The sequence below is a fragment of the Ranitomeya imitator genome, chromosome 1 (assembly GCF_032444005.1).
Source record: "Ranitomeya imitator isolate aRanImi1 chromosome 1, aRanImi1.pri, whole genome shotgun sequence".
NCBI lineage: Eukaryota > Metazoa > Chordata > Amphibia > Anura > Dendrobatidae > Ranitomeya > Ranitomeya imitator.
In genome coordinates, this window is record NC_091282.1 from 807,254,338 (window position 1) to 807,277,790 (window position 23,453).

A 23,453-nucleotide genomic window follows, 5' to 3' on the forward strand; every position below is an offset into this window, starting at 1 on the left:
AAAAGCGCACAGAGAGGTAAAAAAAAATACTCTGTTGTAAAAAAGTCACTGTAAATAAGCAAGTGCTAGTCAAAAAATGAAAAAATACAGGGTATTTCGTTAATACGTTTACACTATAATGATGCAGCAGAGTTACTCCAGACTGTTTGGCTTTTATTCAGCGTTCTTCTTTTCAGGGATGCACAAAATTGTGTCCCACAGCGCTTTTGTGTACACGTGAAAAGACTGACACCACTGGATGATAGGTCAAAGTCCAAAGTGTCTCCATCTTCCTCATTATGGGGAATGTTAGGCTGTGGGTTTTGTCTGAAGATTTACTCGTAGACCCAGCCGCTGTAAGCACTCAGTGTAGAGCGCAGGATAAATGTGCACCGAACCTTACTGCTATCTTTGGGAATTAAAATGGACAAATCAACAGCAGGTGAAGAATTGTTTTTTTTTTTTTTTACTCCATTCACCTTGTGGTGTAAGTGATTAGTCTTTATTGTTCAAGTCACTACATTTACAAGGATACCAGATTTATATAGTTTATAGTTTTTTTTTTATTTTTTAGGTTTTGAAAGTACAAATATAATGGCGCTTCCACCCTCAGGTACACACAGCTGCAGTAGGCAGCAAGCGATCTGCTACACTTGCTAGAGAAACAAGAAAATGCACACAATAAAGCAAGCCACACTAAACATGCATTTGATATCATTGACCGAATGCTCCTGCATTAAATCCTGCTCATATAGTATAGGTAAGTATAATAATAAATGTCCCATCTAAATTGGATAGATATACAACTTATACTAGTGCTCCAAAATGGCAGTAGTCAAGTTTCGCCTGTCGGTAGCTGCTCTCATGGCATGTGGAAGATGGGCAATTGTAGTTAAAGGAGGATAGGTGTACAAAGTGCCTGTGCAGCGCGCCGGCCGGTAGAGTTGGCACACGCTCTTCGTAGAAGGTGTAGTAAAGTATGCCTTCCCAGAATTACATCACTCACTGGGGGATTAGTTCATAATGCAGAAAGCTTTCACCAAATCGTTTCAAAGGATGCATCCTTCTTTATCCTTCTCACTGACCGATTCCCTTTAATGGGTAGGAGAAGCTTGAAAAATACAGTATATTATTCTCCAAACGAGATGCTATACTGGTGGTAAAAATGGACCTCAAGCCAGAAATGGCTGAAAATTTGTTTCTGCACATTGATTTAAATTTTTTTTTCTTTAATAAAGCTGACACAATTTAAACCCAACTTTGCCAAACAAGGCTAAGCTGGGGCATGACGCCACAACTGATTTAGTCATGATGAGCTCTGACATTCCTTACACCAGAAATCAGGGACTGGAGTAAGGTTAATGGCAAGGCCCATGCCACTTGCCATGCACTCCTGATTCATTAAGAGGCGTGTGTCTTTAAGTGAATTTGGAGCGTGTAAATCCATCCCACCCCCTCGTTAACATCAAACCCAGGCTGCAGCCCTATGGCTGCTGGTGGAACGGTGAGATCACCCCTTCCTGTGTTTGCGCAGACCACTGAGCAGCATTCGCTGGATCCAGGAGGATGCTGGTAGGTAAGTGTGGCAGAATGAATTTATCCTTATTCTGTATCCTGGGCAATGTTTTTATTTTGGCTGCTTAACATCTTTAACTGCCATGATTGGACAGTCCAAAATTGAAAAAAATACTTGAACATACTCTTAAAATGTTTTCTTAATAGGTACCGTAAAAGTTTACCAAATGTTTTTTTTGGGGCGGCACATCTCACTCCAGTCCTTCCTTGGTGTAAGGCAGGGGTCCCCAACTCCAGGCCTCGAGGGCCGCCAACAGTGCAGGTTTTCAGGATTTCTTTAGTATTGCATCGGTGGTAATACGATCATCTGCACAGGTGATGATTCCAACCCCTGTGCAATACTAAGGAAATCCTGAAAACCTGCACTGTTGGCGGCCCTCGAGGCCTGGAGTTGGGGACCACCGGTGTAAGGTTTCCGGAGGAGTTGCAAAAACAAAAAGTGACTTTGATAAAATGCCGATGAATCTGAGCCTACATCTTTTGGAAAAGACAAGAACCTTGTAATTTAAACACTTCAGACATTTTTATGTATTTCCATTCAACAGGTGTCATTGTCGGGGATGAGGACCAGATTTCCGGAGGATTTTTTGACATTCTGAAAGGAGGCACTGAAAGATTTCTGACTAATATTAAAGACACTTCGTCAAAGGTCATACAGTCTGTTACCAAGTAAGAACCTAGACATGTTAAGCACAGATCGATTTTGGTTTTTACAAAGTCTGAATGCAATGTTACCTATATATGCTACATAAAACTTAGCACTCAACTTGGGATGCTTAAACAGAAGAATTTATTTTGCAGTATACTCAAACGTTTCTGTTCAACATAAACCTTCTTCAGTTCCTACAAAATGTGAAAAATACAAATAAATACAGGAAACAAAACAACCAAAGTATATACAGAAAAGCTACAAAGTCGGTCAGATACAAAGAAATCATACATGATAAGCAATAGAAGCTAAATATGGCAGAGAATAGAGGCCCAAATCTGAGCATAATCCAATATGGGTGTGAGGGAAAAAGGAGGTGCAAGACTAACGATAGACACGTGTCCATGTAATAAAAGGTATCTAAAAAACATACCGTATATGAAAATGCATATGATGAAATGAGCCCAGGAGTCAGCGGGCCAAATCAAATCTATGAAGGGGACCGAAGAAAGCAATGGGGTCCCCGGAGGGTTAAATAAGACCGATGCGGGAGATATACAGATATGCTACTTACAACACAGCCGAAGTATGCGGAGAGAAGTGCTGTAAAGGGAGTCAAATAATGATGGTAAGCGGGTGTGATGGAAGTAAGTTCACTATACGTGCGAGGGAGGGTTAATTTACCTTTAGGAGAACTGTGGGGTAGGCGTGCGTACCGCCGGACGCGGAGTCCACCGCTAGTCTGGAGAAATAGACTACATAGGGAGTCTAAAAAGGAGGAAGAGGTGGGACAACTCGGCCGGCAGCCAATGGATGAGGAGCCCAGGCCGGATGTGACGTATCGCTGCAGAGAAGCGGTGTGTGCGCTTGAAACAAAACTGCCTGATACATTGCTATGAGAAGCAATGCTGCAGATAGTTAGCGAGCTAAAATAGATAATCTGACTCGAAGCTGGTATCCGCGATTAGACCGAAAGTGTGGCAGTGAGCTAAATGGAAGTAGCAAGGATGAGGGGCGACATGGGATATATAATGGGGGGAAAAGGTGAGAGGGGTTGCAGAGAGTAGCAGCGAGCGAGTAAACGGGAGGAGCATACACTTTCATGGAAACTATGTGCACCATATGTAGCAGAAACAGTGCCCATAATCTGCTAAATGAGGATCTAGGTGCAAACTAATATCCAGAAGCTGAAAAGGAGTGGATGTGCCCAATGCTGTAGACGTGCAGGAGGGAATTCGTGCTGGTGACTTCCAATCACATTAATATTAGCGGCTCTAGTAGAGAACAGAACATGTTAGTATACGGACACATTCAGCGTCAAGCATGTTTAAAAAGCATCATATAACTATACAACATATAACAAAATTGACAATAAAGGTTGTGCCATATTATATGAATGCCGATATTTCGTATTCCCTATTCAGACCCTTTGGATTCATGGTGTCAAGGGTGTGAATCCAGAAGGCCTCACTTCTCTTCAAAGTAAGGATCCTGTTACCTCCCCTGTGTGGGGGTTTCACGTGTTCAATAATTTGGTATCTAAGCTGGGAGATATTATGTCCCTTGGTGATACGCTGAATGTGTCCGTATACTAACATGTTGTTCTGTTCTCTACTAGAGCCGCTAATATTAATGTGATTGGAAGTCACCAGCACGAATTCCCTCCTGCACGTCTACAGCATTGGGCACATCCACTCCTTTTCAGCTTCTGGATATTAGTTTGCACCTAGATCCACATTTGGCAGATCATGGGCACTGTTTCTGCTACATATGGTGCACATCGTTTCCATGGAAGTGTATGCTCCTCCCGTTTACTCGCTCGCTGCTATTCTCTGCAACCCCTCTCACCTTTTCCCCCATTATATATCCCATGTCGCCCCTCATCCTTGCTACTTCCATTTAGCTCACTGCCACACTTTCGGTCTAATCGCGGATACCAGCTTCGAGTCAGATTATCTATTTTAGCTCGCTAACTATCTACAGCATTGCTTCTCATAGCAATGTATCAGGCGGCTTTTGTTTCAAGCGCACACACCGCTTCTCTGCAGCGATACATCACATCCGGCCTGGGCTCCTCATCCATTGGCTGCTGGCCGAGTTGTCCCGCCTAAAGGTAAATTAACCCTCCCTCGCACGGATAGTGAACTTACTTCCATCACACCCGCTTACCATCATTATTTGACTCCCTTTACAGCACTTCTCTTCGCATACTTCGGCTGTGTTGTAAGTAGCATATCTGTATATCTCCCGCATCGGTCTTATTTAACCCTCCGGTGACCCCATTGTTTTCTTCGGTCCCCTTCATAATTTGATTTGGCCCGCTGACTCCTGGGCTCATTTCATCATATGCATTTTCGTATACGGTATGTTTTTTAGATACCTTTTATTACATGGACACGTGTCTATCGTTAGTCTTGCACCTCCTTCACACCCATATTGGATTGTGCTCAGATTTTGGCCTCTATTCTCTGCCATATTTAGCGTCTATTGCTCATCATGTATGATTTCTTTGTATCTCACCGACTTTTTTGCTTTTTGTATATACTTTGGTTGTTTTGTTTCCTGTATTTATTTGTATTTTTCACATTTTGTGTAACGCTCGCGCCGAGACTGGTTGGCGCGGGCGTGCGGGAGCGTGGCCCCACTGGACCACAGACCAAACTTCCCTGGCATAACTAAGTAGCTTCCTAGGTGTTTGCTGGAGCCTCTGATGGTGAGGTCAGACTTGTGCGGCAGGTAGCTACCAGGTACCACTCCAGGATGGAGTCTGACTGTGGATGCTGATCCCACCGGGGACGAGACACAGGCAGGCATGGCTGTGACACTGGCTGACGGATGGGTACGGCAGCGGCCCTGATGGGCAGACAGATGGGCACGGCTGGCACTCAGGCAGACTGGGTTGTTACTCTGGTAGGAACTGGTATACAGGCGGGTGTATGGAAACGGGTAAGAACCTGTTCAGACTGGAGAGTATATGGAAACAGGTAGAGACCTGTACGACAAGTTGCTGAACAGAGGTAGAGCGGATGCCAAGCAGAACCACAAGAGGCGGAGCTAAGAGCAGAGGAGGAGAAGGCGGAGCTAAGAGCAGAGGAGGAGAAGGCGGAGCTAAGAGCAGAGGAGAAGGCGGAGCTAAGAGCAGAGGAGGAGAAGGCGGAGCTAAGAGCAGAGTAGGAGAAGGCGGAGCTAAGACCAGAGGAGGAGAAGGCAGAGCTAAGAGCAGAGGAGGAGAAGGCGGAGCTAAGAGCAGAGGAGGAGAAGGCGGAGCTAAGAGCAAGAGACGTAGAACTGCAAGGAGCGGAGCCGCATAGCGAGAGCTGATCAGAGCCTCAGAGCAAAGCCACAGAGTGCAGAGCAAAGTTACAGAGAGCAGAGCTGAGAGACACAGAACCACAGGTTGTGGTAGAACAGAGCAGAGAGAAGCAGAGCCACAGACAGTGGCGAACAGAGCAGAAAGATAAGGCGGCGGTACACACAGCAGAGTTGGAAATGACTAATGACAAAGGAGGAGCAGGAACGGACATAGACCAGAGTTCAGACAGGAACAGACACACAAACAGAACACAGATTAAGGCCTGCTAATTGCAGCCCTCTGAGACAGGAAACAGACACGACCTGGCAGCTCAGTAGCAAGTGCTAACTGAGGGAAATAGTTTGCTCAGGCATCCTCCAATGGGTGAGGATGCCTTAAGTATCACAGGCCTCAAGGCTATTGGCCAGGAGCACCTTAGGGAGGTGCACACAGTCTCAATAAGAATCCGGAGTTGCTGGCGCCGCCCTCCTATGCACACAGCCAGGAAGTGTACACAGAGTAAGCGGCCATGGAGCACATGGCATGGAACCGGCAGCAGACAGATCTCACAGCATGGCACAGGGTGAGTGAGTAGATGGAATAGGCAGGTGGGGAATGGAAGGCCATGCAGTGATGCTGGCAGGGTTGTTACATTTTGTAGTAATTGAAGAAGGTTCATGTTGAACCGAAACGTTTAACTATACTGCAAAATAAATTCTTCTTTCCAAGCATCCCAAGTTGAGTGCTAAATTCTATGTAGATTATAACATATGGCGTGGGAGCCTAACTATAGCACCATTTTGTAGCTGTTCTCAGTGTTTTTTTCACCAATATATGCTGCCGAAATCCAGAGAGTTTGGTACAAATGCTGGTGCTGTTCCAGTGATGTCAGCGTGGAGTCTCATTTTGGTATATCACGTGGGCCCAGCAGCCCATCTGTGGCTGTTAGTGAGCTGTGGTTTCCTTCAGACGATACAGACCCCGGGAAACAGTGGGGAACTACTGCAGTTCTCTGAATTTGCGAGTGAAATGACCCATTAGTGGCCGCTGATTGGCTGCAGGGTTTATGTGAGATGACAATGCTACACGTTCAGGCTGCTTTTATTTTACATGAGGGCATATAGTAATTGAGTAGGTTTTGTCCGCTTAGTAGACTGCTTTACCAGAGGTCAGATGCCTCTGCCAAGTATAAGGCTAGCTGACCTCCTGACCCTGCTTTGGACATCCAATGTTGGTGAGGTGTTACAGATGCGATCAATGAAACTACAGGTCCTTCTCAAAAAATTAGCATATAGTGTTAAATTTGAAGGGTTTCTGAGGGATGTTATTCTGGATTATCTCAATGAGAATAACTGTTTAACTCCATATCAGCATGGGTTTATGAGAAATCGCTCCTGTCAAACCAATCTAATCAGTTTTTATGAAGAGGTAAGCTATAGACTGGACCACGGTGAGTCATTGGACGTGGTATATCTCGATTTTTCCAAAGCGTTTGATACCGTGCCGCACAAGAGGTTGGTACACAAAATGAGAATGCTTGGTCTGGGGGAAAATGTGTGTAAATGGGTTAGTAACTGGCTTAGTGATAGAAAGCAGAGGGTGGTTATAAATGGTATAGTCTCTAACTGGGTCGCTGTGACCAGTGGGGTACCGCAGGGGTCAGTATTGGGACCTGTTCTCTTCAACATATTCATTAATGATCTGGTAGAAGGTTTACACAGTAAAATATCGATATTTGCAGATGATACAAAACTATGTAAAGCAGTTAATACAAGAGAAGATAGTATTCTGCTACAGATGGATCTGGATAAGTTGGAAACTTGGGCTGAAAGGTGGCAGATGAGGTTTAACAATGATAAATGTAAGGTTATACACATGGGAAAAGGGAATCAATATCACCATTACACACTGAACGGGAAACCACTGGGTAAATCTGACAGGGAGAAGGACTTGGGGATCCTAGTTAATGATAAACTTACCTGGAGCAGCCAGTGCCAGGCAGCAGCTGCCAAGGCAAACAGGATCATGGGGTGCATTAAAAGAGGTCTGGATACACATGATGAGAGCATTATACTGCCTCTGTACAAATCCCTAGTTAGACCGCACATGGAGTACTGTGTCCAGTTTTGGGCACCGGTGCTCAGGAAGGATATAATGGAACTAGAGAGAGTACAAAGGAGGGCAACAAAATTAATAAAGGGGATGGGAGAACTACAATACCCAGATAGATTAGCGAAATTAGGATTATTTAGTCTAGAAAAAAGACGACTGAGGGGCGATCTAATAACCATGTATAAGTATACAGGTCCTTCTCAAAAAATTAGCATATAGTGTTAAATTTCATTATTTACCATAATGTAATGATTACAATTAAACTTTCATATATTATAGATTCATTATCCACCAACTGAAATTTGTCAGGTCTTTTATTGTTTTAATACTGATGATTTTGGCTTATAACTCCTGATAACCCAAAAAACCTGTCTCAATAAATTAGCATATTTCACCCATCCAATCAAATAAAAGTGTTTTTTAATAACAAACAAAAAAACCAACAAATAATAATGTTCAGTTATGCACTCAATACTTGGTCGGGAATCCTTTGGCAGAAATGACTGCTTCAATGCGGCGTGGCATGGAGGCAATCAGCCTGTGACACTGCTGAGATGTTATGGAGGCCCAGGATGCTTCAATAGCGGCCTTAAGCTCATCCAGAGTGTTGGGTCTTGCGTCTCTCAACTTTCTCTTCACAATATCCCACAGATTCTCTATGGGGTTCAGGTCAGGAGAGTTGGCAGGCCAATTGAGCACAGTAATACCATGGTCAGTAAACCATTTACCAGTGGTTTTGGCACTGTGAGCAGGTGCCAGGTCGTGCTGAAAAATGAAATCTTCATCTCCATAAAGCATTTCAGCCGATGGAAGCATGAAGTGCTCCAAAATCTCCTGATAGCTAGCTGCATTGACCCTGCCCTTGATGAAACACAGTGGACCAACACCAGCAGCTGACATGGCACCCCACACCATCACTGACTGTGGGTACTTGACACTGGACTTCAGGCATTTTGGCATTTCCTTCTCCCCAGTCTTCCTCCAGACTCTGGCACCTTGATTTCCGAATGACATGCAAAATTTGCTTTCATCAGAAAAAAGTACTTGGGACCACTTAGCAACAGTCCAGTGCTGCTTCTCTGTAGCCCAGGTCAGGCGCCTCTGCCGCTGTTTATGGTTCAAAAGTGGCTTTACCTGGGGAATGCGGCACCTGTAGCCCATTTCCTGCACACGCCTGTGCACGGTGGCTCTGGATGTTTCCACTTCTCCACAATCTTCCTCAGGGTCCGGTCTCCTCTTCTCGTTGTACAGCGTTTTCTGCCACATTGTTTCCTTCCAACAGACTTACCATTGAGGTGCCTTGATACAGCACTCTGGGAACAGCCTATTTGTTGAGAAATTTCTTTCTGGGTCTTACCCTCTTGCTTGAGGGTGTCAATGATGGCCTTCTTGACATCTGTCAGGTCGCTAGTCTTACCCATGATGGGGGTTTTGAGTAATGAACCAGGCAGGGAGTTTATAAAAGCCTCAGGTATCTTTTGCATGTGTTTAGAGTTAATTAGTTGATTCAGAAGATTAGGGTAATAGGTTGTTTAGAGAACCTTTTCTTGATATGCTAATTTATTGAGACAGGTTTTTTGGGTTATCAGGAGTTGTATGCCAAAATCATCAGTATTAAAACAATAAAAGACCTGACAAATTTCAGTTGGTGGATAATGAATCTATAATATATGAAAGTTTAATTGTAATCATTACATTATAGTAAATAATGAAATTTAACACTATATGCTAATTTTTTGAGAAGGACCTGTAGATGATAATCATGCGCAATGGATAATTGGGGACCTTTAGGCCATGTTTCCCCTTCCAAAAACGCTGCATTTTCTGCAGGTGTCTGCACCAAAATTCAGAATAATCGACTGTTTGATGCAGTGCAGACTTGATGCTTTGTTTTGCTGTATTTTTTGTACAGAAACATTGGGATTCTGCATTTAAACACCATTTCGGTTTTTAGACACATATTTTTAGGTTCCCCATAGGGAAAAATGTAACATTGTTTTAACACCTACCTGCAAATGTATGTAAAATCATTTCCAGATTTTGTGATTTCTGCAATCGGATGAATGTCTGATGGATGGCACAGGAATTTTGCCTCTGTCATAAGCTGCAGTACCCAGCTGTTATACACCGCTAAGCTACTGCTGCATGTGCTGAAACCTGACCTAGCTCTGATCCCTGCACTTTAAACCCTCAGATGCCAATATATTATATTTTATTTTTTTCTTTTGAGAAAAAAACATATACGAGTATACGCAGACCCACCTAATTTTACTAAAAAAACTGGGAAAACTTAGACTTGAGTATAAGCCTGGTATACATTGTCCCCTCATTGTCCATATCTTGATATGCATGGCTCCTCATTCCCATCCTTGTATGCATGACCCCCTCATCCCCATCCTTGTATGCATGGTTCCTCATCCCCATCCTTGTATGCATGGCCCCCTCATCCCCATCCTTGTATGCATGGCTCCCTCATCCCTATCCTTGTATGCATGGTTACTCATCCCCATCCTTGTATGCATGGCTCCCTCATCCCTATCCTTGTATACATGGTTCCTCATCCCCATCCTTGTCTGCATGGCCCCCTCATCCCCATCCTTGTCTGCATGGCCCCCTCATCCCCATCCTTGTATGCATGGCCCCCTCATCCCTATCCTTGTATACATGGTTCCTCATCCCCATCTTGTATGCATGGCCCCCTCATCCCCATCCTTGTATGCATGGTTCCTCATCCCCATCCTTGTATGCATGGCCCCCTCATCCCCATCCTTGTATGCATGGCCCCCTCATCCCCATCCTTGTATGCATGGCCCCCTTATCCCTATCCTTGTATACATGGTTCCTCATCCCCATCCTTGTATGCATGGCCCCCTCATCCCTATCCTTGTATACATGGCTCCTCATCCCTATCCTTGTATGCATGGCCCCCTCATGCCCATCCTTGTATACATGGTTCCTCATCCCCATCCTTGTATGCATGGCCCCCTCATCCCTATCCTTGTCTGCTATATCCATGCTATAAAGCTTGTAATTTTTCTCCCCATGCTTAAAACCCCATTGAGAAAAATATCAATAACTTAACCTCTTCCCGACATGCACCGTACATGTAATGCTCCAAGAGAGCTGCGTTCCTGCAATCAGCAGTACTGTAGATGTATGGCGCGGGTTCACACTGAACGCTACAGCGATAGGGTTCTGGTGTCAGCTTTGTGTGAGACCTGACACCCCGCAGCAACGCCCATGATCGGTGTACTGATCGCAGGCATTTAACCCCTTTGCTGCCGCTGTCATTAGTGACAGCCGCATAGAGGAGCATCTAATTCTCTGTGCGCTTCCATCAGGACTACGCGATGTGCTCGCATTGTCCTGATGGTCGTCCTGCAGGGAAGGTGGCTTGTGAGCACCTGCTGAGAGCAAGAGCTGACATGCCTCCTTCCCTGCCTGTCATATGCTGATGTGACACTCTGCAGACAATATAAAAAAGTAAAAAATAAATATATTAAAAGTGTAAAAATATTTTTTTTTAATCCCTAAATAAAGAAAAAAATATATACCATATACTGAAGAGAAAAAAGGGTGGCACTCACCGTTTCTAAAATCCGATCATTATTGTGACGATTTAAAACATCTTCAGCAGAGGGGGTGTAGAATGGGAAGAAAAATTCCGTTCAGGGCACGTAGAAGCGCAAAGGAGCCCGAAACGGCCGTCGTCTGATTGTTTTTTTTTTTTTCTAACCGTTCTACGCCCCCCCCCTGCTGAAGATGTTTTAAATCGTCACAAGATTGGATTTTAGAAATGGTGAGTGCCACCCTTTTTTCTCTTCAGTATATGGATTTATGCAAGTGTTTACAGGGTTTGGTACCCGTGGATCCAAAAGGGCGGTGTATTTGACGTGGCAATCACACACAGTGGATATTTGGGCTCAGGTGTCGCAGCGGTGCGGGATTCCTTCCACTATCGTAATGATTCTGTTGAGAAAAAATAAATAAATAAATATATATATATATATACACACATTTGGTATTGTCGCGCCCGCTCTATAAAACCCATTCGTTAACCCCTTCAGTGAACACTAAAGGCAAAAAAACTATTTTTTCATACCGCCGAACAAAAAGTGCAATAAAACGCAATCAAAACAGCTATAAATAAAAATGGTACCGTTGAAAACGTCATCTTGCCCCACAAAAAACGAGCCATCATACAGATCCATCAGTAGAAAAATAAGTTATATCTCTCAGAATAAAGCAATGCAAAAATAATTATTTTTTAGATAAAATCGTTTTTGTGTAAAAGCGGCAAAACATTAATAAACAATATAAATGAGGTATCATTGTAATTGTACTGACCCGAAGAATAAAGCTGCCTTACCAATTTTACCACATGCGAAATTATATGAAAAAACAAAACAAAAAGCAATTCCTGAATTGCTGGTTTTTGTTCATTATGTCTCCCAAAAAATCAGAATAGAAAGCGATAAAAAAAAAGAAAAAAAAAAGTCATGAGTCACGTGCCTCAAAATGGTAACAATAAAAACGTCAGCTCGTCCTGCAAAAAAATAAGCCATCAAATGACCGTCGGACGACATATGGAAAAATTATAGCTCTCAAGATATGGTGATGCAAAAACTAGTTTTCGCAATAAAAAGCGTCTTTTAGTGTATGACAGCAGCCAAACATAAAAACCCGATATAAATCTGGTATTGCTGTAATCTCACCGACCCGAAGAATAGTCGCCTAATCACTTATACCGCACAAGGAACGGCGTAAAAATAAAACCAATTCTTCACATGCTGTTGTTTTTTCATTCTGCCTTCCAAAGATCGCAGTAACGCTCGGCGCACATTTATCATGCCCTCTACGCTAAGCGCTCTGATCGGAATTTACGTGTAAATCTCTGAAATACGTAATTCAGACAGAACCTCCTGCGTAAAATTCCCCACGAGGCAGATGGAGGCACTGTGGACACCATAGGACCTGTGATCCGGTGGTGTCCATCTTTTTACGATTGCATTAAAGTGCCGTCAGCCACAGTTTTGCGCACTTCTTTAAAGGACACCACTGAACAGAGGCCAGACGGAGTCCAGAGTAAATCTGCTGCCTCATTATTGTGTGTGTGGGTGGGAGGTGTGGGGGGTTCGCCCCCTCTGTTGAAGAAGCTGTAAAGCGAAACGGGGCTCGTCGGGCGCAGGATGTGACATTTCCTCTTCTGGTTACTGCACAACTTTCCACCCTTAAGGTACCTTCACACATAACGATTTCGTTAACGATATCGTTGCAACGTCACGCTTTTTGTGACGTAGCAATGTTCCCGCTGTCTCGTTATGTGTGATAGCGACCAACGATCAGGCCACTGCTGGAAGATCCTTGGTCGCTGGGGAATGATCAGGACCTTTTTTTGGTCGCTAGTCACCCGCTGTCATCGCTGGATCGGCGTGTGTGACGCCGATCCAACGATGTGTTCACTTGTAACCAGGGTAAACATCTGGTTACTAAGCGCAGGGCCGCACTTAGTAACCCGATATTTACCCTGGTTACCATTGTAAAAGTAAAAAAAAAAAAAAAACTAGTACATACTCACATTCCGATGTCTGTCACGTCCCCCACCGTCAGCTTCCCTGCACTGACTGTCAGCCCCGGCCGTAAAGCAGAGCACAGCGGTGACTTCACCGCTGTGCTCTGCTTTATGGCCGGCGCTGACACAGTCAGTGCGGGAAGCTGACGCCGGGGGACGTGACAGACATCGGAATGTGAGTATGTACTAGTTTTTTTTTTTTTTTTTTTTTTACTTTTACAATGGTAACCAGGGTAAATATGAGGTTACTAAGCGCGGCCCTGCGCTTAGTAACCCGATATTCACCCTGGTTACCCGGGGACTTCGGCATCGTTGACAGTTTCAACGATGCCAAAGTTGTTCCCCTGATCGTTGGTCGCTGGAGAGAGCGGTCTGTGTGACAGCTCCCCAGCGACCACACAACGACTTACTAACGATCACGGCCAGGTCGTATCGCTGGTTGTGATCGTTGGTAAGTCGTTTAGTGTAACGGTACCTTTAAGGTCAGGTAATTATTTACAGCCCATTAATCAGTCTTATCATATTCACATTTGCGCTTTATTCCCTGCTTTCATCTTTCAGTTCTATTCATTCCATTATCCTATACTTTATTGCCACCTAGTGATTGTTTGTCAAATTACACACGCAGTGAATCTTTGCTTTTTGTGAATATAAAACTTTCTTTATATACCTAGTCAATTTTTGACTTAAATATAGACTGCTTTCAACATTTTTACCTTGGTTTTGTGGGGGGATGATCACTATTAATTCTGGTCAAGTTTATTTCTCTTTGGTAAGGACTGCAAAGGGTATTTACGAGACATTTTTTGTCCACCCATTCCAGCAAGTCTACATGATCCCTTTAGGGGAATACTTCCCAAAGTGCAGATTATAAAATTTACCATCTTTGTCACACCCTGACTTTTTTGGAGGTCCCAGTTTTTCCACCTTCCTGTCTTTTTATATAATACATGTTTTAAACATTGTTTCTTTATCGCCTCTCATTGAGGGACACAGGAACCATGGATGTATGCTGCTGCCACTATGAGGCTGACACTATGCACAAAAAAGTTAGCAGCTCCTCTGCAGTGTACACCACACCGACTGGCATTATACTCTTCAGTTTAGCTTAGTGTCAGTAGGAGTTGGACACGGGTCTTTCATTAGACCCTTATCTACCTCAATGTGTGTCGTTTTTCTTTTCAGTTTTCCGGAGGAATACAGGGTGAACAGTCACACCTGTAGTCCCACAATACTGACTATGAGTACGCGTATACTGCCACCCTGTATCCTCATAGATCCGACTGCAGGACCAAAGACTTCCTCAGGGAATGCCTGGCACACCAGCGTGCTCAGAAGACCGGTCCTGCCTCCGTCCCCCACCCACTCGCCCACCAGAGTCTGTCGGCTGGAGGAGACGAGGACGTCCATCACAGCTCCATGGACGTCTGATACCTTCCACGGTCTGAGGTTAGTAACGGACGGCGTGGGATGTGTAGGTGAGTATCCCTTTCCTTCCCACCTGCCCTTCTGTCCCCAAACCTTCGGTCTCCTCAGCTCATTGGGGGTCCCTGCGGATTCCCTGTTACAGGGTGCGCCTGCGACCCCATCTTTGCTCGGCGCGGCGCCCTATAGCAGCTGCGCTGCTGTTACTGCGGCCGCACTTTTCCCCTGTCCCGGCAGCCGCACTTTTACAGGCAGCCACTCTGCCTTGCCTGCGACCGCATCTTTGCTCGGTGGAAGGGGTGCTGGTCGCGGCGCCCTATGCCAGCCGCGCTGTCTCCTGTCCCGGCGGCCACACTTTTACATGCAGCCACTCTGCCTTGTCTGCGGCTGTATCTTTGGTCCATGCGGCAAGGCCTCCTACAGACAGCTGCGCTTTTGCCTCCAGCGGCCGTACAGTTTCCGGTCCCGCGACCCTCTCCGGCGGCCGCCAGTTTCTAATTTAGGCCCCGGCTTCTCCCGGGGCCTACTTCCGGCTGCGACTCCGCCCACTTCCTGCGTTTGGCATTTCTCAGGGGTTCGTTCGCCATGTCTAATTCCAAGGAAGGTCGCTCTCGTCGTCCTACTTCTTCCTCTACTTCCTCTGTCTTAGTCAAACACTTTGCGTGTTCGACTTGTAACTGCAAACTTCCATCAGGTCAGTCCTCTCCCCTCTGTCAGGCCTGCAGCAACCCCATTATGCCCTCGCCCAGGACCACCCTGCTGTTCCGCCCGAGAGCGAAGCCTCCACCCCAGCCTGGGCTTCCTCTCTGTCACAATCTGTAGCGGATCTAACACGGGTTTCTCAAACTCTTGTCTGTGCTTGATAGGTTGCCCCTGCAGATCCCCGCAGTAGCCAGTGGGTCGCAGGAGGCCCCGCCCGAGCCTTCCGTTATAGGCCGCAAAAGGTCCAGACAGGAACGCCGGTCTGAGTCCTCTTCCTGTTCCATTTCGCCCCAGGGTCCTTCTCTGCTGTTGGCTTCCCCCCGGTCCTCCTCTCCAGAGTCTGGCGAGGCGTTCTCTGATGCGCCTTCGGAGGATATTTCGGAGCTGAATTCGAACCAAATCTCCAACATGAGGGATATGGTTCAGAACCTCATTGGAGCGATAAATCAGACCTGTGGCATCAAAGATTCCTCTACGTAACCCGCAGACCAGGCGGTTTCGTTTAGACGGTCTAAACCACCTTCCAAGTTTTTCGCTCATCATCCTGAATTTGAGGAGATCATGACAAGAGAAAGAGAGAATCCGACCAGATGCTTTCAGAGAGGAAAGCGCCTTGGCGTTTTATACCCTTTTTCTCCGGAGCTCACCGCTAATTGGACGGCTTCTCCCTCTGTGGATCCTCCAGTTTCCAGGCTGTCCACCAACACGGTCCTCCCGCTATCCGGCGGGGCATCTCTGAAAGAATTATAGAGTCCTTTGCGAAATCAGCCTTCGAGGTGGCTGCCTCCTCTATGCCCGGCCTTTGCTTCCACTTGGGTTTCTAAATCCATATCCAAATGGGCCAAACAACTCCGTCAGGGCATCCTGGACAGGGCTCCACCCGGACAGCTGGCGGAGCTGGTCAACCAGATTTCTCATGCGGGCGAATACCTGGTCTCCGCCTCCCTGGATGCTGCGTCTTGTGCGGCCCAGGCGTCCAGCAACGCTGTTGCCATCCATCGAACCGTTTGGCTCAAGGCCTGGCAGGCGGACTTGTCTTCTAAGAAGTCCCTTACCAGCCTGCCTTTTCAGGGTTCACGTCTCTTTGGTTCCAAGCTGGACCAAAACATTAAGGACGCCACCGGGGGCACAAGTTCTCTTCTTCCCCAGGCGAAACCTCGTCGCCCTCCTCCTAGACGGCAATTTCGGTCTTTTCGACGCTTCGCGGCGTCAAACTCCTTTTCCCAGCAGCAACAGAGGCCTCAGGCACGTCAAGAGAAGAAGGCAGTATCCTTTAGACCCACTCCTTCCTGGCGTTCTCGCTACCCCCAGGGTAGATCCTCCAGGTCCAGGGCTGGAAGATCCACCTCGGCGTGACTCTCTGCAAGACCCCAGCTCACTTCCCAAGCTGGGCGGCCGTCTCCTCTTCTTCAGGGACATCTGGATCTCCTCAGTAGAGGTCGCATGGGTCAGGGAAGTTGTATCCTCGGGATACAAGATAGTTTGTTTCACGACCCCGGGATCGTTTCTTCGATCCTCACCTCCAAGAGACCCCGCTTGAGTTCCGGGTTTCTTCGCAGCCATCACTTCTCTTTTCAAAGCTGGGGTAATCGTTCCCGTCCCAGGAAAAGAACGGTTCACAGGTTTCTATTCAAACCTTTTTGTGGTACCGAAAAAAGACGGCAAGGTTCGTCCCATTCTGGACCTCAAATTGCTGAACAGGAGAGTTCGTCTGAGTCACTTCAGGATGGAATCCCTTCGTTCAGTAATTGCTTCCATGGAGGCTCAGGAATTTCTGAATAGATATTCAGGACGCCTACCTCCATGTCCCAATATTCCCGGGACATCACCGATTCCTGCGCTTTGCGGTGCTCCAGGACCATTTTCAGTTCGTCGCCCTGCCGTTCGGTCTTGCAACCGCTCCCAGGTTTTTCATGAAGATCATGGCGGCGCTGATAGCCATCTTGAAGGTCAGAGGCCTGGTTCTGTCTCCGTACCTCGACGACATCCTCATCAAGGCTCCGTCCTTTGCTCAGGCTCACGAAAGTCTGTCCATCGTCCTCGACACCCTAGCCCGCTTCGGGTGGCTGGTCAACCGGAAGAAGTCCTGCCTTATTCCTTTTCAGCGCATCGTTTTTCTGGGCATGCTCTTCGACACTCGTCAGAGCAAAGTCTTCCTTCCCGAGGACAAGAAATCCACGCTTCGTTGGGACGTACGCTCGCTTCAGGGTCCTCTGCCTCCCTCCCTCCGATCGGCCATGAAGGTTCTAAGGAGGATGGTAGCAACATTAGAAGCGATTCCCTTCGCCCAGTTTCATTCTTGACCCCTTCAGCAAGGCATTCTGTCTCAGTGGGACAGGTCTGTCTTCTCCCTGGATCGTTCGATCCGGCTCTCTTCTCGGGTCAAACGGTGTCTGAACTGGTGGCTGACGTCACCTCTCATCTCCCAGGGCAGGTCCTTCCTTCCAGTTCACTGGCAAGTGGTGACAACAGACGCCAGCCTGCTCGGCTGGGGTGCGATTTTTTTTTTTTGCCACCTGATGGTTCAGGGCCGTTGGTCGGCGCAGGAGTCAACTCTGCCGATCAATGTCCTCGAGATTTGGGCCATCTTTCTGTCCCTCCGCCACTGGGAAAGGATTCTCAGGGGCCTACCAATCCGAATACAGACAGACAACGCCACGGCTGTGGCATATGTCAACCATCAGGGGGGGGACTCTGAGCTCCTTGGCCCTGGCCGAGGTATCCAAGATCCTCCTCTGGGCAGAGGCAACGGTTCCAGTGATATCCGCGGTGCATATCCCTGGCGTGGACAATTGGGCCGCCGACTACCTCAGCCGCGAGGGCCTCGCGGCAGGGGAATGGTCCTTGCATCAGGAGGTCTTCCATCAGATTTGTTTTCGATGGGGGACTCCGGACGTGGACCTCACAGCGTCTCGAATGAACAGGAAGGTTCTGCAGTTCGTCTCAAGGTCTCGCGATCCTCTTGCAGTGGGCGTCGACGCTCTGGCCATTCCTTGGTCACAGTTTGTGCTACTCTACCTGTTCCCACCCCTTTCATTACTTCCAAAACTGTTGAAAAAGATCAAAGCGGAAGGGGTGCCGGTCATTCTGATCGCCCCGGATTGGCCCAGGAGAGCTTGGTTCGCGCAGCTCGTCAATCTTCTCGCAGACGCTCCCTGGCGCCTCCCAGACAGGCCCGATCTGCTGTCTAAGGGTCCGATCTGCCACCCGAATTCTCGGTCGCTCAGTTTAACGGCGTGGCTGTTGAGACCGCAGTTCTAAGAGCGTCCGGCCTTTCGGACCGGGTGATTCACACCATGATTCAGGCTCGGAAGCCTTCTTCCTCCAGGATCTACTATCGTACCTGGAAGGCTTACTTCCATTGGTGCGAGTCCAACCGCGTTTAACCCTTGTCCTTTTCCCTGCCTTCCATTTTGGCCTTCCTTCAGGCAGGACTGGATTCGGGACTGGCTCTTAGTTCCCTGAAGGGTCAAGTCTCTGCGCTTTCCATCCTTTTTTAGAAGACTTTGGCTTCTCGGCCACAGGACCTTCCTTCAAGGAGCAGCCCATGCTGTCCCTCCGTATAGGGCCCCTGTGGATTCATGGGATTTGAATCTTGTGCTGGACGTTCTGAGGGGTTCCTTCTTTGAGTCTCTCAGTGAGATTCCCCTGTCAGTTCTATCTTGGAAGGTGGCCTTTCTTGTGTCCATCACTTCTATCCACCGCGTTTCCGAGTTGGCGGCCCTATCTTGCCGACCTCCGTTCTTGGTCATTCACCAGGACAAGGTAGTCCTCAGACCTCCGCCTTCTTTCCTTCCTAAGGTGGTTTCCACCTTCCACCTCAACAAGGACATCGTTCTACCTTCCTTTTGTCCAGCTCCGACTCATCCTCTGGAGCGATCGTTGAACAAGCTGGACCTCGTCAGGGCAGTGAGGATCTACCTGGATAGAACGTCCACTTTCCGGAAGACGGATTCTCTTTTTATCATTTCTAATGGCACGCGCAGAGGCCAACCGGCTTCTAAGGCGACTATTGCTCGCTGGATCAGAACGGCAATTCTGGAGGCTTACCGGGTCAAGAACAGGGTGCCCCCTCCTGGGATCAAGGCTCACTCTACCCGGGCAGTCGGTGCCTCCTTGGCGGTGCACCACAGGGCTTCCGCCCTACAGCTTTGCAAAGCGGCAACTTGGTCTTCCATCCACACGTTCGCCAAATTTTACAAGGTACATACCTACGCTTCGGCGGACACCAGCCTAGGCAGAAGGATCTTGCAGGCGGCAGTGGTGAGTCCTCTGACCTGATGGAAGTCTGTTTTTCCTGCCCTAGGGACTGCTTTGGGACGTCCCATGGTTCCTGTGTCCCCCAATGAGAGGTGATAAAGAAAACATGATTTTTAGTTGCTTACCGTAAAATCTGTTTCTTGGAGCCTCCATTGGGGTACACAGCACCCTCCCAATGTTTCTCAGTTTCTGTTATTCTATGTTCTCTGACTGTTTCTCACGTTTACAGTTCTCAAGTTTGTGGTTATGGTTTTTCAACCTTGTTATTTATCTCCTACTGCTTTCTCACTAAATGAAGAGTATAATGCCAGTCGGTGGGGTGTACACTGCAGAGGAGGAGCTAACTTTTTTTGTGCATGGTGTCAGCCTCCTAGTGGCAGCAGCATACACCCATGGTTCCTGTGTCCCCCAATGGAGGCTCCAAGAAACAGATTTTACGGTAAGCATCCAAAAATCCTGTTTTCAATAAAAGAATACATTTTTACCTATTTTTTCTCTCATCACTTCATACCTTAAGTATCTATGATTAAAGTGCCATTTTTTGCCTATTTAATTTTGGATTATGGGATTAATAAGCCACATATGGGGTATTGCCTCATTCAGCCAAAATTGTGGGACAAATTTTGGTGCCATTTTTACCCATTTCTCAGTATGAAAATGTAACACTTGGGGCTAAAACACAATCTTTGGTAAAAAAAAAAAAATTAAATTATTTTATCTTCACTGCCCAATGGTATCAAATTCTATGACACGCCTGTGGTGTCAATATGATCACTGCACCCCTAGATGAACTCATTGGGGTGTGTAGTTTGTAAAATGGGGTCATTTACGGGGGGATTTTGCCAATGTAATATGGCACGCTCAAACAAATGCAGCAAAATCTGAACTCCAATATGGCGCTGCTTCCCTTCTGAGCTTTGCAGTGTTCTCAAAAGTAGTTTACGACCACATATGGGGTATCGGTGAACTCAGGAGAAAGTGCACAGCAAACTTTGGGGTCCATTTTCTCCTCTTACCCTTGCGAAAGTAAATAAAATTAGGTCTACATGAACATTTTTGTGAAAGAAAAGTAAATGTTTATTTTTTCCTTCCACATTCCAAAAATTTGTGAAGTACCTGAAGGGTTATTAAACTTCTTGAATGTGGTTTTGAGCACTTTGAGGAGTGCAGTTTTTAGAATGGTGTCACTTGTGGGTATTTTCTGTCATGTAGGTCTCTCATAGTCACTTCAAGTGTGAGGTGGTCCCTTAAAAAATGGTTTTGCAAATTTTGATGTAAAAATGAGAAATCACTTGTCAACTTTTAACCCTTCTAACTAACAAAAAAAAATGTTTCCAAAATTGTGCTTATGTAAGATAGACATGTGGGAAATGTTATTTATTACTATTTTGTGTGACACCACTCTCTGATTTAAGGGCACACAAATGAAAAGTTTGAAAATTGCAACATTTTCTAAATTTTTGCCAAATTTCCTTTTTTTCACAAATAAATGCAAGTCATAGCAAAGAAATGTTACCACTATAATAAAGTACAATATGCCGCAAGAGAACAGTTTCAGAATCAGTGGGATACATTGAAGCTTTCTAGAGTTATGACGTCATAATATAAAGTGACAGAATTGTTAAAATTGACCTGGTCAGGAAGGTGAAAACAGGCTTAGGGGTGAAAGGGGTCAAATAACCACAAGATGGATTTCATCCCCCACATATCATTTTAGGTAGTATAACGGCGCCGACCTGACACGGTCTGTAGGTTACTCAGCACAATTTTGCTGACAGGTTCTCTTTAATGCATGATACATTTTCATAAAATTTCCCCTATTAGGCTGGGGACAGAGTGGGGTTTTGAGAACAACTGTAGTCATATCTTAAGTTGGCCAAAGACGTTTAAGGAATATCCGACAGTGTATGGTCAGTATCAACTTTCAGGCTGTGAATGGAGTGCGTGGCTTTATATAGAACATTTTTATCTAGATTTCTGATAAATGGATGTATAGATTCTTTTGGGTGGGGGGTAAGACAGATTCTTAAGCCATCACCTTATTGTTATCAGCTCCATAACGTTTAGATGAAATCAACATTGTAATAGGCTAAAAAGTTAAATGTCTTAAAAAACAAAACAAACCAAAAACTATTAAAACGATGAAAAAATTAACTGCTTTAAAACGTTTCATTTTTCAGTTATGCAAAAGGAGATCTGGATTTATCCTACATCACCTCTAGGATAGTAGGTATGTAAAAAAAAAGTCAAAATTCTAAAATGTTCTTATGTCACTCGCCAACAGCATTCGCTTAGGATTCTGCAATCTATAAAGCTTGGTGATCACTTGATATCATAGAGGTAATGTGGTTGGCCACATATTTCCTCTGTGAAGCTAAATGGAGAGAAAGGCATGAAATACGTGGTTGTGACCAAAGTGAAAGCTTTTCTTTCTAATGGCTTTCAGCTACTAGTGCAAAGCAACTAATCAAAGCCGTCTTGTTTCAGGGCATTTTGGTAATTGAAAGGGATCGGATTTGTTTGTTAAAAAAAAAAAGTCTCCCTTTTTTGCATGATATGGTAAATCTAAAAGTATTGAATATCAATTTTTTTTTTAATCATCTGCGTAATCTGACTTAAATGGTGCTCTGTAGTTGGGCTTAAATGGTGTTCCGTAGTTGGACTTAAATGGTGCTCCGTAGTTGGGCTTAAATGGTGCTCCATAGTTGGGTGCAAATGGTGCTCCGTAGTTTGGCTTAAATGGTGCTCTGTAGTTGGGCTTAAAGGGCCACTGTCACCCCCTCCAGCCGTTATAAACTAAAAGAGCCACCTTGTGCAGCAGTAATGCTGCATTCTAACAAGGTGGCTCTTTTAGTTTTTGGTGCATTTATTCCCAAAATAAAGCGTTTTATAACTTTTCCAAAATACCTTTCTTTAGACAGAGAGGCAGGTCTTAACCACCCTGCTGTAAACGCCACACTGCCGTCACTCAAATCTTCAGGGGCGCCGCCCCCTCCGCGCTGTTTTCCCATGAAATCTGGTGCCTGTGCTGTTTAGTACTGGCCGCAAATGCGCAGTCTGCAAGACTGGATGTGAGGTCAGACGACCAGAGCTCACTGCGCGCCTGCACCAGCCAGTACTAAACAGCGCAGGCGCCGGATTTCATGGGAAAACAGCGCGGAGGGGGCGGCACCTCTGAAGAGTTAAATGACGGCAGTGTGGCGTTTCCAGCAGGGGGGTTAAGACCTGCCTCCCTGTCTAAAGAAAGGTATTTTGGAGAAGTTATAAAACTCTTTATTTTGGGAATAAATGCACCAAAAACTAAAAGAGACACCTTGTTAGAATGCAGCATTACTGCTGCACAAGGTGGCTCTTTTAGTTTATAACGGCTGGAGGGGGTGACCGTGGTCCTTTAAATGGTGCTCCTTAGTTTGGCTTAAATGGTGCTCCGTAGATGGGCTTAAATGGTGCTCCGTAGTTTGGCTTAAATGGTGCTCCGTAGTTTGGCTTAAATGCTGCTCCGTGGTTGGGCTTAAATGGTGCTCTGTAGTTGGGCTTAAATGGTGCTCTGTAGTTGGGCTTAAATGGTGCTCTGTAGTTGGGCTTAAATGGTGCTCTGTAGTTGGGCTTAAATGGTGCTCCGTAGTTGGGCTTAAATGGTGCTCCGTAGATGGGCTTAAATGGTGCTCCGTAGTTGGGCTTAAATGATGCTCCGTAGTTGGGCTTAAATGGTGCTCTGTAGTTGGGCTTAAATGGTGCTCTGTAGTTGGGCTTAAATGGTGCTCTGTAGTTGGGCTTAAATGGTGCTCCGTAGTTTGGCTTAAATGCTGCTCCGTGGTTGGGCTTAAATGGTGCTCTGTAGTTGGGCTTAAATGGTGCTCTGTAGTTGGGCTTAAATGGTGCTCTGT

General features: G+C 46.0%; 1 protein-coding gene across 2 annotated transcripts in view; it reads left to right on the plus strand.

Moving 5' to 3' along the window:
- Window positions 1-23,453, plus strand: part of GAK (cyclin G associated kinase) — a 189,180-nt gene that overhangs the window by 85,825 nt on the left and 79,902 nt on the right. For both annotated transcript variants that reach the window (XM_069739054.1, XM_069739064.1), the window contains exons 11-12: window positions 2,100-2,223; window positions 21,747-21,796. In XM_069739054.1, the coding sequence (XP_069595155.1) occupies window positions 2,100-2,223; window positions 21,747-21,796 (174 nt within the window). The remainder of the gene's footprint in view (window positions 1-2,099; window positions 2,224-21,746; window positions 21,797-23,453) is intronic.